This window comes from Trachurus trachurus, assembly GCF_905171665.1.
Source record: "Trachurus trachurus genome assembly, chromosome: 24".
In the NCBI taxonomy this organism is placed as follows: Eukaryota; Metazoa; Chordata; class Actinopteri; order Carangiformes; family Carangidae; genus Trachurus; species Trachurus trachurus.
The window spans coordinates 8,268,069-8,283,095 of record NC_139910.1 but is presented as its reverse complement, the minus strand read 5'-3'; the positions used below and the strand labels follow the sequence as shown (position 1 = coordinate 8,283,095).

The following is a 15,027-nucleotide window of genomic DNA, read 5'->3' as shown; positions in this document are numbered from 1 at the left end:
ATTAATAAGCCTTATTAATAATTCAACCAGAGGCTCAGGTAGATGTGAAACCCATGAGGTGTCTGTCTGATTTGGTTCAACACACTAGTGTGGATGGAGGAGGAGGCTCTGATAAGCGAGCAGCCAGAGGAACAGTATTATGTGTGACAGGGGAGATAAGATAAACACCGTTAAGTCCATCTCTGAAACTATTAAAGAATCATTTCCAGATCTATATAAATGATCTATAGCCTATTATTATGTAAAACGCTTTGCTTGCTTCTGGGCTCCTCCTGTGTTTATTTTGGCAGCTCCTTAATAAGAAAAAAAGGGAGTTAACAAGTGAATAATAGTGACAACACAATCACTATTCTCGATAAAGGTGAAACCACAGTTAAGTGTTGTGTTGCTGCAGAGACGCCACTGGCCCACAAATCATGTTCTCAAGACGCGAAAGGACATTTTTGTTTTGGTTAAAGACCCAATAAACTTCAATTTTATATGTTTAAGTGGAAATGAAAAGCAAAAATGACCCAAACTGGATGTCTTTTCATATTTTGCACAGTAGTAAATACTGAACATAGATAGATGGATAGGTGGATGGATAGATAGATAGATAGATAGATAGATAGATAGATAGATAGATAGATAGATAGATAGATAGATAGATAGATAGAAGAAGGATAGATTGAACGAAAGAAAGAAACATGGATAGATAGATAGATAGATAGATAGATAGATAGATAGATAGATAGATAGATAGATGGATGGATGGATGGATGGATGGATGGATGGATGGATGGATGGATAGATAGAAAGAAAGAAAGAAGGATAGATAGATAGATAGATAGATAGATAGATAGATAGATAGATAGATAGATAGATAGATAGATAGATAGATAGATAGATAGATAGATAGATAGATAGATAGATAGATAGATAGATAGATAGAAGAAGGATAGATTGAACGAAAGAAAGAAACATGGATAGATAGATAGATAGATAGATAGATAGATAGATAGATAGATAGATAGATAGATAGATAGATAGATAGATGACAATGAATAGCCAATGGGAATGCAGTAAAAGTAAAAAAGTGTAAGACGCCTGGTTAAACTTGCAGTCTAATCACATTAATTAGCCGTGTAATACGGATAATACAGACCATAATACAGTGATCTCATGTTAAATCCTCCCCTGTGTGTGTGTGTGTGTGTGCAGGTGTTTCTGTGTGGAGTGTGTGGACCTGCTGGTGGGCGCCGGCTCGGCGGCGACGGCCATCAAAGAAGACCCCTGGAACTGCTACATGTGCGGCCCCCGGAACGGCTACGGGTTGCTGCGGCGACGGGACGACTGGCCCTGCAGACTACAGCACTTCTTCGCCAACAACCACGAACAGGAATTCGTACGTCTCCCCCGGCGACCCCGTTCGCTTTCAATTTCACCTTTTCTTCTATTTAAAGATGATGAAATTATCGTATTTATTGATCCACTTTGTACCTTTCGCCTTGGAAAAGATTAATGATTAACTTTAGTAACATTACATTGATTAAATGAGCCTAGCATACATTAAGTATATTTATTCATCTGGGCATTTTTCCATTGTTTATCAGTTGTTGGAGAATAGAAAGAGGAGAAACAGGTTCAAATGTTTCCCAGTGAACCAGGAACAATAGAGTTATGTAACTGCATCTTAACCTCTCAACCACCAAGACTTCACATTAGATTTCACTTATATTTATGATTTAATATTGAAGAAATGTGTGGTTTTCCACAAATAAAAGAAACATACAGTTTGCAGAAACCAAACTGCACTCACTGCACTCCACACTGGATCTTGTTTATGAATATACAGCGGGGAAAATAAGTATTGAACGCGTCAATAGACTTGCACGGTGAACATGCATAGAGTCTTAGTCATAGGCTTTCCAAACCTTTTCTTCATGTGTTCAATACTTATTCCCTGTGTCATTTCACTTTATTACACATTACTTACCGTAATATATGGACATAAATGTTTGGATTTCTTTTTATATGTGCATTACTTGGGTTGTTGCCAACATCTGGTGAACATTTCATGTAAATAGCTCTATTAGAAATATATTTTTTGAGAAAAATGTTGACGCGTTCAATAGCCCACTTATTTTCCCCGCTGTATTTGTCATTATTTGCACTAAAAAGAGCATAAAATTACAGTTTTACAACATAGAGGTCATACATTTTGGCTTAACATCTTTTTTTTTGTTATTGTCTGAGCTGCACTCGTCCTGTAGTAGCTGCTGTCTGCCTGCGTGGGGCAGTGCACCACACCACAGCCTCACACTATAAGTCACATACAGTACTGTGTAGTAAATGTGATGCCCCATCATAACTCTGCTGTGAATAAGAGGTGAAATACGACACAGTTAAACCGTTAAACAGATCATATTTATATTAATTTATTGATGTTGACGTTTGCTTCTCTCTCTCTCTGATTTAGGAGCCAGCCAAGTTGTATCCTCCAGTCTCGGCAGAGAAGAGACAACCAATCAGAGTGCTCTCTTTGTTCGACGGCATCGCCACAGGTACGTACTCTATCAGCAGGAAGTCACCGGACCGGTGTGAAGTTTAGCTCAGACATTCATGGTCCAAAGAGGATGAATCATCGTGATTTTACTGGTCCAACCATTTAATATCGTGACTTCTAGCATGTTAACTCTTAGTCTTGTTTCCTCTATAAAATGTCAAACAATATAGTCCAAAGTGACATTTTCTTTTCTTTTTTTTTAACTTTATTTTTATAAAGTCATTTATTTTACAATATACAAAGAAAGAAAGAAGAAAAAAAAAGAAAAAACACAAGAAAAAGGCACAGATGGGCGAGAGAAAAAAAGCAGGGGGAAGATTAATCATAATGACAACTTGAGTACATTTAAAGAGAGAGAGAGGGTTTAGAAACATTTCCGTCCTTCTTGTTCCACTCCACAAGAGACATTTTCAACTGTTTATGGCCATTGAAAAGCCAAAACAAATCGATTCACAGTGATGAAAAATGAAAAACAAGAGGCAGAATAGAAACCGTTTTATTTTTAGCAAGTGTAATTGTTGCTGATTAATGTTCCATCTTTTTTATTTATTCTATTTTTTTATTGTTTGTTGCTCGAAGAATGCTTTTGCAGTTGCAGTATGATTTTAATGTTGCGTTCGTGTGCGCTCAGGTCTGCTGGTGCTGAAGGATTTGGGCATCCAGGTGGACAAGTACGTGGCGTCGGAGGTGTGCGAAGACTCCATCACCGTCGGCATGGTGCGACACCAAGGACGCATCATGTACGTGGGAGACGTCCGCAACGTCACCCGCAAACATGTAAGTGACGCTCACAACTTCACTCTGAGTGAATCCTCGTCTCTGAGATCTGTTGACGTCCACACGTCAGACCTCTTACGATGCATTTAAAGGGATAGCTCAACATTTTGGCAAATTGGCCCATTGCCATAATCCCTATAGTTTTAGGAGTAGGTTCGTTACCTTTAATTGTCGGTGCAGAGCCGTGAGCTGCTCAGAGCTATGCTACGGAGGCTAATGGGATTTCTTGGTTTCCCTCATCAAACTCATCAAATACACAATCCAACAACTCCAAAACGCTCTGGTGGACAAGTTGTGACCTGCACATTCACCACGCTATGAGATAATAACAGAACGTTACCAGACAAGGTAAATTCATGCAAAACCACTGATGCGCGTTCCTGTCGGGGGCAGTTTTTGGGCAAGCACTAGTCTCTGTATTTCCCTCAAAAACAACTCTGTCTCATAACGTTCTGTTATTATCTCATAGCGTGGTGAGTTGTCGGATTGTGTATCTGTAGCGTAGCTCTGAGCAGCTTGCGGCTCTGCTCTGCCATTCTAAAAATAGCTTGCACCGACAATTAAAGGTAACAAACCTACTCTTAAAACTATAGGGATTATGGCAATGGGCCAATTTGCCAAAATGTTGAACTATCCCTTTAAGTGTTAATGTGGAATAATAGGAGATCTATTGTTTCTCTTTTGCATGTTGATTGGTTGGATTGTTCAACTCAGAAAAGTGAACTCTTGTTGTCTTCTGTGTGTCAGATTGAAGACTGGGGACCATTTGACCTGGTGATCGGAGGAAGCCCCTGCAACGACCTCTCCATAGTCAACCCCGCACGGAAAGGCCTTTACGGTCAGAGTCAGTGGTTAAAAAAGTCTTAAAGAATTTAAAATCTAATTCGAGTGAGTTCAGGTGTGGAGGTTTAACTCTCTCTCTCCGTTCTCCTGCAGAGGGAACCGGCCGGTTGTTTTTCGAGTTTTACCGTCTGCTGCACGAGGCTCGACCCAAACCAGGAGACGAGCGGCCGTTTTTCTGGCTGTTTGAGAACGTGGTTGCCATGGGAGTCAGCGACAAACGGGACATCTCTCGCTTTTTAGAGGTATAAACGGCAAACACACCCACTACAGATACTTATGATGTAGTATAATAATATAAAAGTGTATATAGAATAATGCATCAATGTTATAATAATGTTTATAATGATAACTAGAAGAAAAAGAAACAGTTATCATTTATCATTTACTGAAGTAAATATATTGATTCCATATTTAATTAATATCCAATTAGAAAACAAGCTACAGTATTACTGTACCTACCATAACAGGACATAACAGGAACATAAAAACATTAATGTTTAATATAACAAGATAATTAATTATTAAAATATATAGACATCAATAGGGCATTAAAGGCAAGAAATTTCATTTTCTCACAATCACAATAGTTTATATACAGTATGATTAGCAAAAACTTGTAATAGAACTGTTTATGCAGGCTGCTGTCAGTGTTATATTACTATTTTATTTGGTCATTAATATTCATTATTATTGATGTACTAATGTTTTTATAGTACTTTACTGTTCACAAGTTAAATATTTAAGTACTGTATGCTACAATGTGAAACTTGATGTAATTATGTAGGAGTGAGGAAAATAATATAAATGTTTCTCTTTTTGAAATCAAGTGGTGAATAAATATTAAGTAGTAATAGTAAAGTTAACTGCAAGTACCAGAAAAGTGAGTAAATGTGCGTAATTTTGCACCAGCACTGCTCATAAGATTTTATCTGTAGACGACCATCACAGCTGCTGAGTCACTGCAGAAGCCTGAATACAACATTACACATTAACATTTAGATATGTAATTTACCATTTGTCAATTATTAATTATCAGCTGCAGCAGATACTGAAAAACTCTCTTAACAAACTCCAAAAGAAGAAAAAAAAAGACTTCTCAGGCTGATAAAAACACGTTTGGTGAAGTCTGTGAAAAAGCTGTTTGATGTTCAGTGGAGTGACCCTGTGTGTCTTTTTCTGCAGAGTAATCCGGTCATGATCGACGCCAAGGAAGTCTCCGCTGCCCACCGCGCCCGCTACTTCTGGGGGAACCTGCCAGGCATGTCCAGGTGATTTATATGCACACACACACACAGACAAATTCACACACACAAATATGTTGTTGTTTCGATCAGTGCATTTAAAAAAACAAACCTTTTCATTAACAGCCTCCATGTTCTAACGTCTCCCTCCACCTGCAGACCTCTGTCACCGATGGCCAACGACAAGCTCGACCTACAGGAGTGCCTCGAACACGGGCGCACAGCCAAGGTACATGACATTTATTATGCCATCTACGTTTTTTTTTTAACAAGCAAAGATGCGGTCAAGTATAGCTGAACATAGGAACTACTTTAATGTTTTTTTTGATTGATGGAAAAATAAAAACCGGAACATTTTTGGCAAAAAAGTTTGGAAATTGGTGAAATAATCTGTATTTTCTTTCCTTAATCATGTGTAGAGATTATCTGATATCTCAGAAATCAATCATATGAATATTTATTTCAATTTCTTGCTGTTGCTGTTTAACTTTTTTTTTCTTCCAGCCGGTTTTTAAGGAAATAATTATTTGATAATCATCATTTTTGTATTACTTTTTTTTTTTTTTTTTTTTTAATCTGCATGTATCACAGAAACCTGGTGAACAAAAGGGGGGCAGCTGTAGGGATTAAAAAAAGATGTGTGTGTGTCTGTCTGTGTGTGTCTGTCTGTGTGTGTGTGTGTTTGGTTCTGGATGTTAATTCTAGTTTGAGAAGTTGCGTACGATAACGACACGCTCCAACTCTGTGAAGCAGGGGAAAGACGAACATTTCCCCGTCTACATGGACAGCAAGGAGGACATCCTCTGGTGTACCGAGATGGAAAGGTACAGTGTGTGTGTGTGTGTGTGTGTGTTACTAATAAATGATTCACAAACATAACCACAACTATAAATCAGTTGTTGCTTCTTAACTATCTACAGTGCATTTGAGAGAAACTGGAGGCGCCTGAACTCAACATATTGTTTTTATCTACTGTCCCTTTGGGATATTTAATAAAGTTTGATGAGAGAAAAAAGACTATATTTCTTTTTTTGAAAGAAAAGAAAAGAAAACATGGAAACAGTAAAGGGGTCTGAAGACTTTCTGAATGGACTGTATATTACATCTGTTGCTTCTCCATACGCAAGAGTGATTATCTATATATGCTCTATATCTTTATATATAGATATATACATATAGATTTGTGACATTAACAAAATAACCAAATTAAATAATCAAATATTGATCTTGGCGTATTTAAACATTCATAACTTGATGAACGTGAGCATCAAGTTAGTGACTGTTGTCTTATCTTGCATTATAAAAATATTGCACATGTGGTAAAACAAAAACTCTGTAACTAAATTACAGTAGTCCGATTAGAACAGAACAGCCACTAATCATAACAAGCTGCTCTAACAATCATTTACTCAACCAATAAAATCAATTGTTTTGTCTATAAGAGATAGATATTCTAGCTTTTAGATATTCTATTCTAAAAGCTCATTTTGAATTTCTGTTCTCTTGAACTGTTTTATATCTTCATTGTGTTTTAAATTGTATCATTTTGAATATAATTTTTGATCATGTGATTGATAACTTGATTTTTAAACGTTGGTTTAAAAGCTATTTAACCAACTATTGATTCACTGACACATTATTTGAGCTTTGTGTCACTCTGTCCTTCAGTGATCTAGAGTAAAATGTAATAAGTACACACTACAGTATTAAACATTAGTTAAGCTTTAAATACTGAATTCATCATTTATAACACATGAATACTCATTAGTATGTAGTTTATAAACACAGTTAAATATGTTTTACTCATCATTGATGAGCACTAACTGTATTCATAAACTACAAACTAATGAGTATTTATGTGTTATAAATGAAGAATTCAGTATTTATTAATGCTTACTGTAACTAATGCTTAATAGTGTGTACTTATTATAAAGTGTTACCAAATGTAATAATGATAATAATAGTGTTTTAATGCTTCATTGAGCCATTTTAAAGACAAATTTCTGTTTTTATTTGAGACAGACAAATAAATTCAGTTCAATTCAATTTTATTTGGGGTGGGACAATGCAAGTTCATGAACAAAAAACATATAGTATCGTAAACAAGCCGGATAGTCAATCAATCTATCAATCAATCTATCAGTAATAATAATAATAATAATCAATCAATAATAATGATAATCTCCTGTGTGTGTCCTCAGGGTGTTTGGTTTCCCCGTCCACTACACTGACGTGTCCAACATGAGTCGTCTCGCCAGGCAAAGGCTTCTGGGACGTTCCTGGAGCGTCCCCGTCATCAGGCACCTCTTCGCCCCGCTCAAGGAGTACTTCGCCTGCTACTAGTCACACACACACACACACACACACACACACACACACACACACACACACACACACACATGCACACACACATACATAAACAGTATGTAACAACAGACAGACACACACACAGTATACAGCTCGTACATGAAGGTTGGCTGAAGCAGGTTGACACAGACGACTGGACACACAAACACACATACAACCACACACACAGACACACACCAACTCTCTCTCTCTCTGTCACACACACACACACACACACACACACACATAAACACACATTGTAAAGGACTGCTTCCCTAGATCCCATGTAGACCACTGGCTGACCATCGTCCCCTGGTGCTACCTAGCAGATTACCACACACACACACACACACACACACAGACACACAACCACACAACACACTGGTGCGTTTCTGTACTGTAACTCTTCACAGACAAACTTCCTGTCCGACCTTGAAACTGATCTGATGTCCTCTGGCTTTACTGTGTCGTGGCGGCTGGAGGAGCTCAAACCTCCGGGGGGCGCTAGACTGACAAAGATGCCCTGACTTTGTGTTTGTAAAAAATCTCTTGCAAACTGCATCAACAACACACACACAAGCAAACACACACACACCAATGACTCCCTTTGAAGCGTTTAACACTTAAATGTACTCATGCATAGTGACAGTGCTCCTGGTGTATAACAATGCAATGAACACACACACACTCATTTTCATACACACTTACAGACACACACATGCATTGCACACATACATTCAAACACACCAGTTAATGCTCATGGTGCTGGTCAGGCAGTGGCGAGAGTCCAAATGGTGCCACTTTAGTACAACACTTTTACAGTTTTTGGTGCTCTTCGAGACTGAACGGTCTCTGGTGGGTTTGCGGTCGCGGCTGCAGTTTTCCGTCGGATCAAAACCGATCGATCATACAAAGCAGGTGGAGGCAACACCACAAAATAAACACACAAGAGAGGAGGAGAGAGGAGGAGAGAGGAGGAGAGAGGAGGATGGGTGTGTGACAGAAAAACCCAAACGCAAGGCAGATATGATTATTATGACGTAATTTAAACGTGAATACGATTTAAATCAGATTGTTATTTGTTCTGTTTCTTGGAGTAAATTCTGCTCAGGAAGTTAAAAAATCTCACGAAATGAGTTAAACCTCAGTGGGCGGAGCCAAATGACACCAAAATTATTCTTTCACCTTCACCCTATAGGAAGACATCTTTTATCAGTGAGTCATTCCTGCATTTCAGTCTTTATTCACATCTGTAATGCAACATCTGCAACGTATGAATCCCTGCTGTTGCTGTTGCTGTTTTTAGTTTTTATATAATCTTTATATATACAGATAATATCATTGAGACAAAGGGTTTCTCGTCAAGAGAGGCCTGTTTCAGACAGACTTGCAATATAAGAACAACTGGTTACATAGGCTACACTCATGCATATTTATCAATATCGGAGCATTTAAATCAAAGTGCCAATCAAAGTGGATGCAGAATAATATCATGAAAACTAAAAACAGGATCACACAAGATGTTTTTTTTCCATTGACCTTGTAATAAAGAATAAAATCCCTTAGTGGGATCAAGATCTTTATTCCAGTTTGAAGGAAAAACCTTTATTTGTTGGCAGCAGCCGGGGTTTATAAATACACTCGAATATACGGAACATTATCAAGAAGAAAAATATCAAAACTAACATTATTAATAGTTTTTTTTTAAAGACTGATTGATACACAATCTAGAAAAAGATAAAGAGACGAGCCTTATTATATCACAGCCAAGGAGAGACTCAGATCTGACAACGATAACAACATAAAAGCCGTACAGAAACAGAAAGAGTGCATGACGGAGTAACACACTCATGTTGGGTTGAAACCTACTGTTGTGTTGGTGTGTGACAGGTCACCGTATCGCTGCATGTGTCAGGAGCTGATCCCGCTATCTAGCTCAATACCTTAATAACTGTACTGTTTTGATTGATTATCTCTTCTTAGTAATATTTCAAGCAGTGACTGTAAATCGAGTTTAGCTTTGGTGGAATATGCTGTGAAATACTCTATAATGATACACTAGTAACATGAAAACAGTGGGTACATGTCCGTGTGTGTGGTGTCTGAAACATTTTGTACAAGTGCCGTTGTGTGGCATCGGTTTCTTTGCTCTAACGACTGTGACGTACGTACGCCTCATCTTGAATTAATGGTGCAACATTTGGGATAATACTGTAAGTCAGGAGGAGTCTGACAGGTCACTTTGGATGTTACGGTTACCAGCTGAGCGGTTACTGTATAGCTACTGTGAATTGACAATATGAGGTAGCCTTTCTTTGTAGCATGTTTATCATATGGCTGTGTTTGTTTTTACCCATCATGAGTGTAGCTTTAATTTCCCCTCATGCACCGTCTCTGGCTTTTATGATTGTGTGCGGTCAGCGATTGTAACTTCAACATTTATTTACTATCAATGGCTTGGACAAATACTAATTATCTACAGCTCTGGAAAAAGTTAAGAGACCAATTTTTCTTTAATCCATATCTCTACATGTATTGCAGCCTTTCCATCCCAGTGCCTGTTGAATTGAGGCATTGATTAGATGATCAACCTGCACCAAATCATGTTTAACAAGGAAGAGTAGCCTATAAAAACCAAACAAAAACTGAGATTTATTCCACCAATATTGATTTCTGAAGTCTTAAAGTCTTCAAATGTTAGTGTTGTGTTGTTTAAAAATGAATATGAACTTGTTTTCTTTGCATCGTTCAAGGTCTGAAAACACTGACTTTCTTTTGTTATTATTTTCTACAAATAAATGCATGAATGAATGCATATTATTATTATTATTTGAACACGACGCAAAATAAATCAACAAAGAGACTTAACACTTATTTATGTTCAAAAGGAGTGGGAAATGCTCTGAATGACAATATTTTGATTTCGAATTTGGAGGAAATGTTGTCAGTAGTTTATGTAAAATAAAACAAAAATGTTCATTGTACTCAAACACATACTTATCAAGAGTAAAACCAGAGAAAATGATAATGTTTTCCAGCTGTATATTAATAACATTTGCTAGGGGGTCATTTGTTTTTGTATTTCATTGGTTTCTGATTTTGTAAGAATAAAAAAAACAAACAGAATATGACGTCACCACCAGCAGCGCAGGCTCTTCAACAAAAACATCCAGGCTCCCAGTCTCTCCTACAGGCAACATAGAGTAATGAACATCTAATAACATCTTGTACAATCCGACAACAATCTAAAAATGCAATAAAACATTTCTTTAAAAAAAATAATCCACATCATTTGAGTCTTTGGCTCGGTCCAGTGAAGTTTGCCTCCTCCTGTGAGATCATTATCTCTTCCTCTGGAGCAGCTTTTTTCCATCCGAACCTTTACTACAGTTACTACCACAACATCTCTCGTGCCTCAGCTCCGGTGTTGCCGCGTTGTGTCTGGTGATGAGGTTTTAAAAAAACCCGGTGAACCAGCTAAACTAGTCACAGTCCACCTGCCTTCTTGGTTACGTTACTACTACTACTACTACTACAACGTACATTACAGTACAGTACAGTACAGTGCAGTACGGTACTTTGCTTCATAGGGATCCTCAGTTTATTTGTATATCGCAGCGACGCCCACTGAAACCAGAGGCAGGTCTGTGCTCTGTAGACACTATGCTGGTTTTCTACTTCCTACGACTGAAACGGATCGCCCTGTGTAGACGACGCACACAAACACACACAAGTCCTCACACGACTACCACCACCAACATCCGTATTACATGTAGGTGTTTTATTCTGCCTTTTGATGCCCAATGCATGCTGGGGGGAAAAACAAAGAAAAAAGGGAATAGCCAGGTGGAAGAAAACGGATGCCATCGGAGATTTAAACGCCTCCGTGTGTCGACTGTGTGTTTTTTCGTTTACACAGGGCCGTCTTTGAGACAAAAAAATAACTAACATCTCGTGCAGTCTGGTGCTTTTGGTCCTCAGACGACCTTCAATTTCCAGGAAGCCTTCCGACCCCCTGACCTTCCTCAGATACCAGCTAACAACTGGACACACACACATGCACACACATGCATACACACACTTACACACACACACATGCAGTCATACAAACAGCTACCCAAACCAACAGTAAACCAGCAGGTTAACGTGTTTTTTCCATCATGTTTACTCTCCGTTTATACAACCAACCTTCAGGTGCTTTTTAAACTCTGCTCTTTTTTACAGTGCTCTTTGCAGGTCATTCAAACACACACACACACACACACACACACGCACACACACACACACACACACACATGCATACATACAGTATACTATATACACAAACTTGGTGCAGACTTTCATGCTTCTCTAAACTCCTTTTCGCTACAAGACTTCACTAACACACACACATACTGTACACACATGCATACGAACATACACACTGTGTTTTTGCCGGCCGCCTGTTGTCGCCATCAGGCTTCCCATGGCGCTGCTCGGTGTGACATCATCACCCTGCGTCGCTTGGTGCTCCCAAAACCCCCACCCCACCCCCACCGCCTAACCCCACCCCACCCAGGTGCTGCATGTCAGTCAGTCAGTGTAATCTCCAAATCCATGTTAGATTAGGGAGTAATGATAATAAAAATAATGGTAATAATATTACAATAATAATCTGTTATTGTGTGTGTGTACTGTTCCAGGTTGGTGCTCAGTTCAGTTCAGTCTCAGCCTAGAGGGGAGAGAGAGAGAGGCTAGAGAAAGCATATATTACAGTTAGTATAGTGACTTGTTCCTTTGTATCCGAGGATGCCAGAAGAAATTGTTCAAGTGATGAGCTACAGGACACTCTCAAACAGGAGACCAGCTGGAATAACACTCAGTCAAGAGTTGTGTGAAACAGCCTGGGATGATATTATAGATTACCAGAAATCCAGCCCATAAAATGAAGCGAAATCCACAATTTTCCACTGGCTCCCAAACATTTAATTGATTTTTTTTGCAATTTGCTAAAGGGAAACTCTTTAGTTTGAAGTGTTTGGCTTTGTTTTGTTAATTTGCACATGTTAAAACCAAAACAAAAGATGCACAAACAACACTGATAATTTAAAAACGCCCAAAAGATCTTAATGATTACACTATATAAGCTACGACAGTGGTTTACAACCAGGCCAAGGTCACAAGATGATGAAAGGGTTAAAAAAAAAACAAAAGAGACAAATCTGTCTCAGAAAACAGTTTAGTTTTTATTACTTTTATTCATTTTTCTTGTGTTTTTAGGTTAGAAAATCTCCTAATTGAGACAAATCACACACCACTGGTTTCATATGGCTCCATTTTTACCTGTCTGAAAGGTGAATTACTATGTTATCACACATACAGAGAAGATAAAAGGAGATTTATAGCTTTTGTTCCACATAAATTGTGCAGAATTCGCTTTAAAATCGACCTGTTCTAAGTCAATACATTGGAAAATAAGACATGAAAGGATCAGATTTCCCTCATTGAGGTTTATTTTGTATATAAAAATACGAAATAATATCACAGAATGTAAGAGGTTGAGTTTCCTGACATAGGTCATATATATATATTCATTTTTCTTTTCACTAACAACAGAGGTGGTTGTTATTCCAGCGTGTCCCTGTTTGAGAGTGAAGTGGGAAAGAAGCGTGAGGGAAGAAGTCGAGGTTATTAAACGATGGGTGACACGGTGATGATGTTTCTGTTCGCCTATCGACAGCTTTTAGGCTGAGTGATGCGCTGTTTTAAACACTGATACACTCACAAAACAAATACACACAAAACACTGTTATTGACACACAGAGCCAACCAGCGCTCAAAAGCAGAGATACATGCACAACACCTACAAATACAATGCTGTGGCGCATGCAGACACTCATCTCATGGACTAAATGAAAGATGAGCTTTTAGGAAAAGGAGGACCTGGTGGTGTTTCAAAAGGTGCTAAAATTTTATCTGAAAATAAGAAAAATATATTGTTAGGAATATAAATCAAGTTTGTCTTTACAATGACTGTATTTAAGTTTGTCGTAGTAATGAAAAGGCACTATTATTATTTTACTCTTGTATGAATATGAACTAATTAAAAAGGCATTTTAACTTTGTACTTGAACAATGTAAGAAATGAAACGTGAATAAAAAAGGACTGTTTCTTGTGATTCAGCCTAAAGGCTCAGTGATATCCAACTGTTTATCAGCGACGGGATGGAAATGTAATTTCAGATTCTGTTATTTCCTATTCAACAGCGTATTTTTTCCCTCTTCATTTCCCAGTGCGGCTCAGCAGAGTTTGCTGACACCAAATCAACACAATGACACATTTTCCTTTGTCGTCCGTGCTTATGACAGAGCAGACTCTTGACAGTGACAGCTTTTTTGGCGACCAACCCTTACTATTATTACTTTAAATTTGTACCAAATTGTTTCACTCTTACTCACAAAACTACAAGAGTCTGTGCTTCTCTTTGCCTTCATGTGGGGTTTTGTAGATTTTCACTGTACCAAGGAAAGTTTAGAGTTGCAGGGCTCCAATTCTTGCCAACTGACTCCAAATCAACAGTTTATGTACATACATGTACGTATTTTATTTTTTAGAATTAGTCTCAATGCACTCCCTGCCTTAGTACTTCTTTGTCTTAATGGATTATGTCAAGGTATGAATTGCCTTATATAAAAAAAATATTACTATAATATATATATATAAACATCTGAGATTAAGAAAAAAGTGTAATTAAATATTGGGAGTCTCTGGGTGTATTTCTACCTTCTATATAACAGTAGTCATATCTTTCACAGGGCACTGCTTTTGTAGATGTACACAGTGCACGTATACCACAGCTGCAGTCGGCCATACTGCCAAGGAGGAGAGAGTCCTGTCTCCATACTGTGGCTCTTCAGCTCCATATTGTTGCTTTCAAGTGCTCCTTGTAAACACTTGTTGCTGAATTCAAGTGTTGCAGGTCAGAAATTAAACCAAGCTCAGCTCAGGCTGCCACTTGAGATAATTTCTTCTTCGTGCATCTTAGACATGAGTCAGAGCCAAACTTATTAGGTGATAGAGAAAGAGAGAGAAAATATAAATGTTTATAACTTGTGTTTTCATTCCTTTACATCTGTGCAAATTCAATAGGCTATTAGAGAGAATATTCTTGTTTTTCATCATAACTGTTAAATGTCATTAATGAGGAGGCGGTACTTGATTGACCCCATTGAGGAGGAAATGTGCTGCAGTGCAAAACAAACAAGCTAAGAGGGAAGAAAAAAAGAAATAAATTA

The 15,027-nt window shown here is 38.0% G+C and overlaps 1 protein-coding gene across 12 annotated transcripts in view; it reads left to right on the top strand.

The window, feature by feature from the left end:
- The window catches only part of dnmt3aa (DNA (cytosine-5-)-methyltransferase 3 alpha a), a 78,888-nt gene extending 69,365 nt beyond the window's left edge, over positions 1-9,523 (top strand). For 4 of the 12 annotated variants that reach the window (XM_084001299.1, XM_084001301.1, XM_084001296.1 and 1 more), the window contains 9 exons: positions 1,201-1,384; positions 2,459-2,543; positions 3,177-3,322; positions 4,070-4,166; positions 4,259-4,407; positions 5,348-5,433; positions 5,533-5,635; positions 6,112-6,230; positions 7,608-9,523. In XM_084001299.1, the coding sequence (XP_083857425.1) occupies positions 1,201-1,384; positions 2,459-2,543; positions 3,177-3,322; positions 4,070-4,166; positions 4,259-4,407; positions 5,348-5,433; positions 5,533-5,635; positions 6,112-6,230; positions 7,608-7,749 (1,111 nt within the window). In that variant the 3' untranslated portion in view covers positions 7,750-9,523. The remainder of the gene's footprint in view (positions 1-1,200; positions 1,385-2,458; positions 2,544-3,176; positions 3,323-4,069; positions 4,167-4,258; positions 4,408-5,347; positions 5,434-5,532; positions 5,636-6,111; positions 6,231-7,607) is intronic. The other 8 variants (XM_084001307.1, XM_084001303.1, XM_084001304.1 and 5 more) reach the window with 6 other exon arrangements.
- Positions 9,524-15,027: the final 5,504 nt, after the last annotated feature.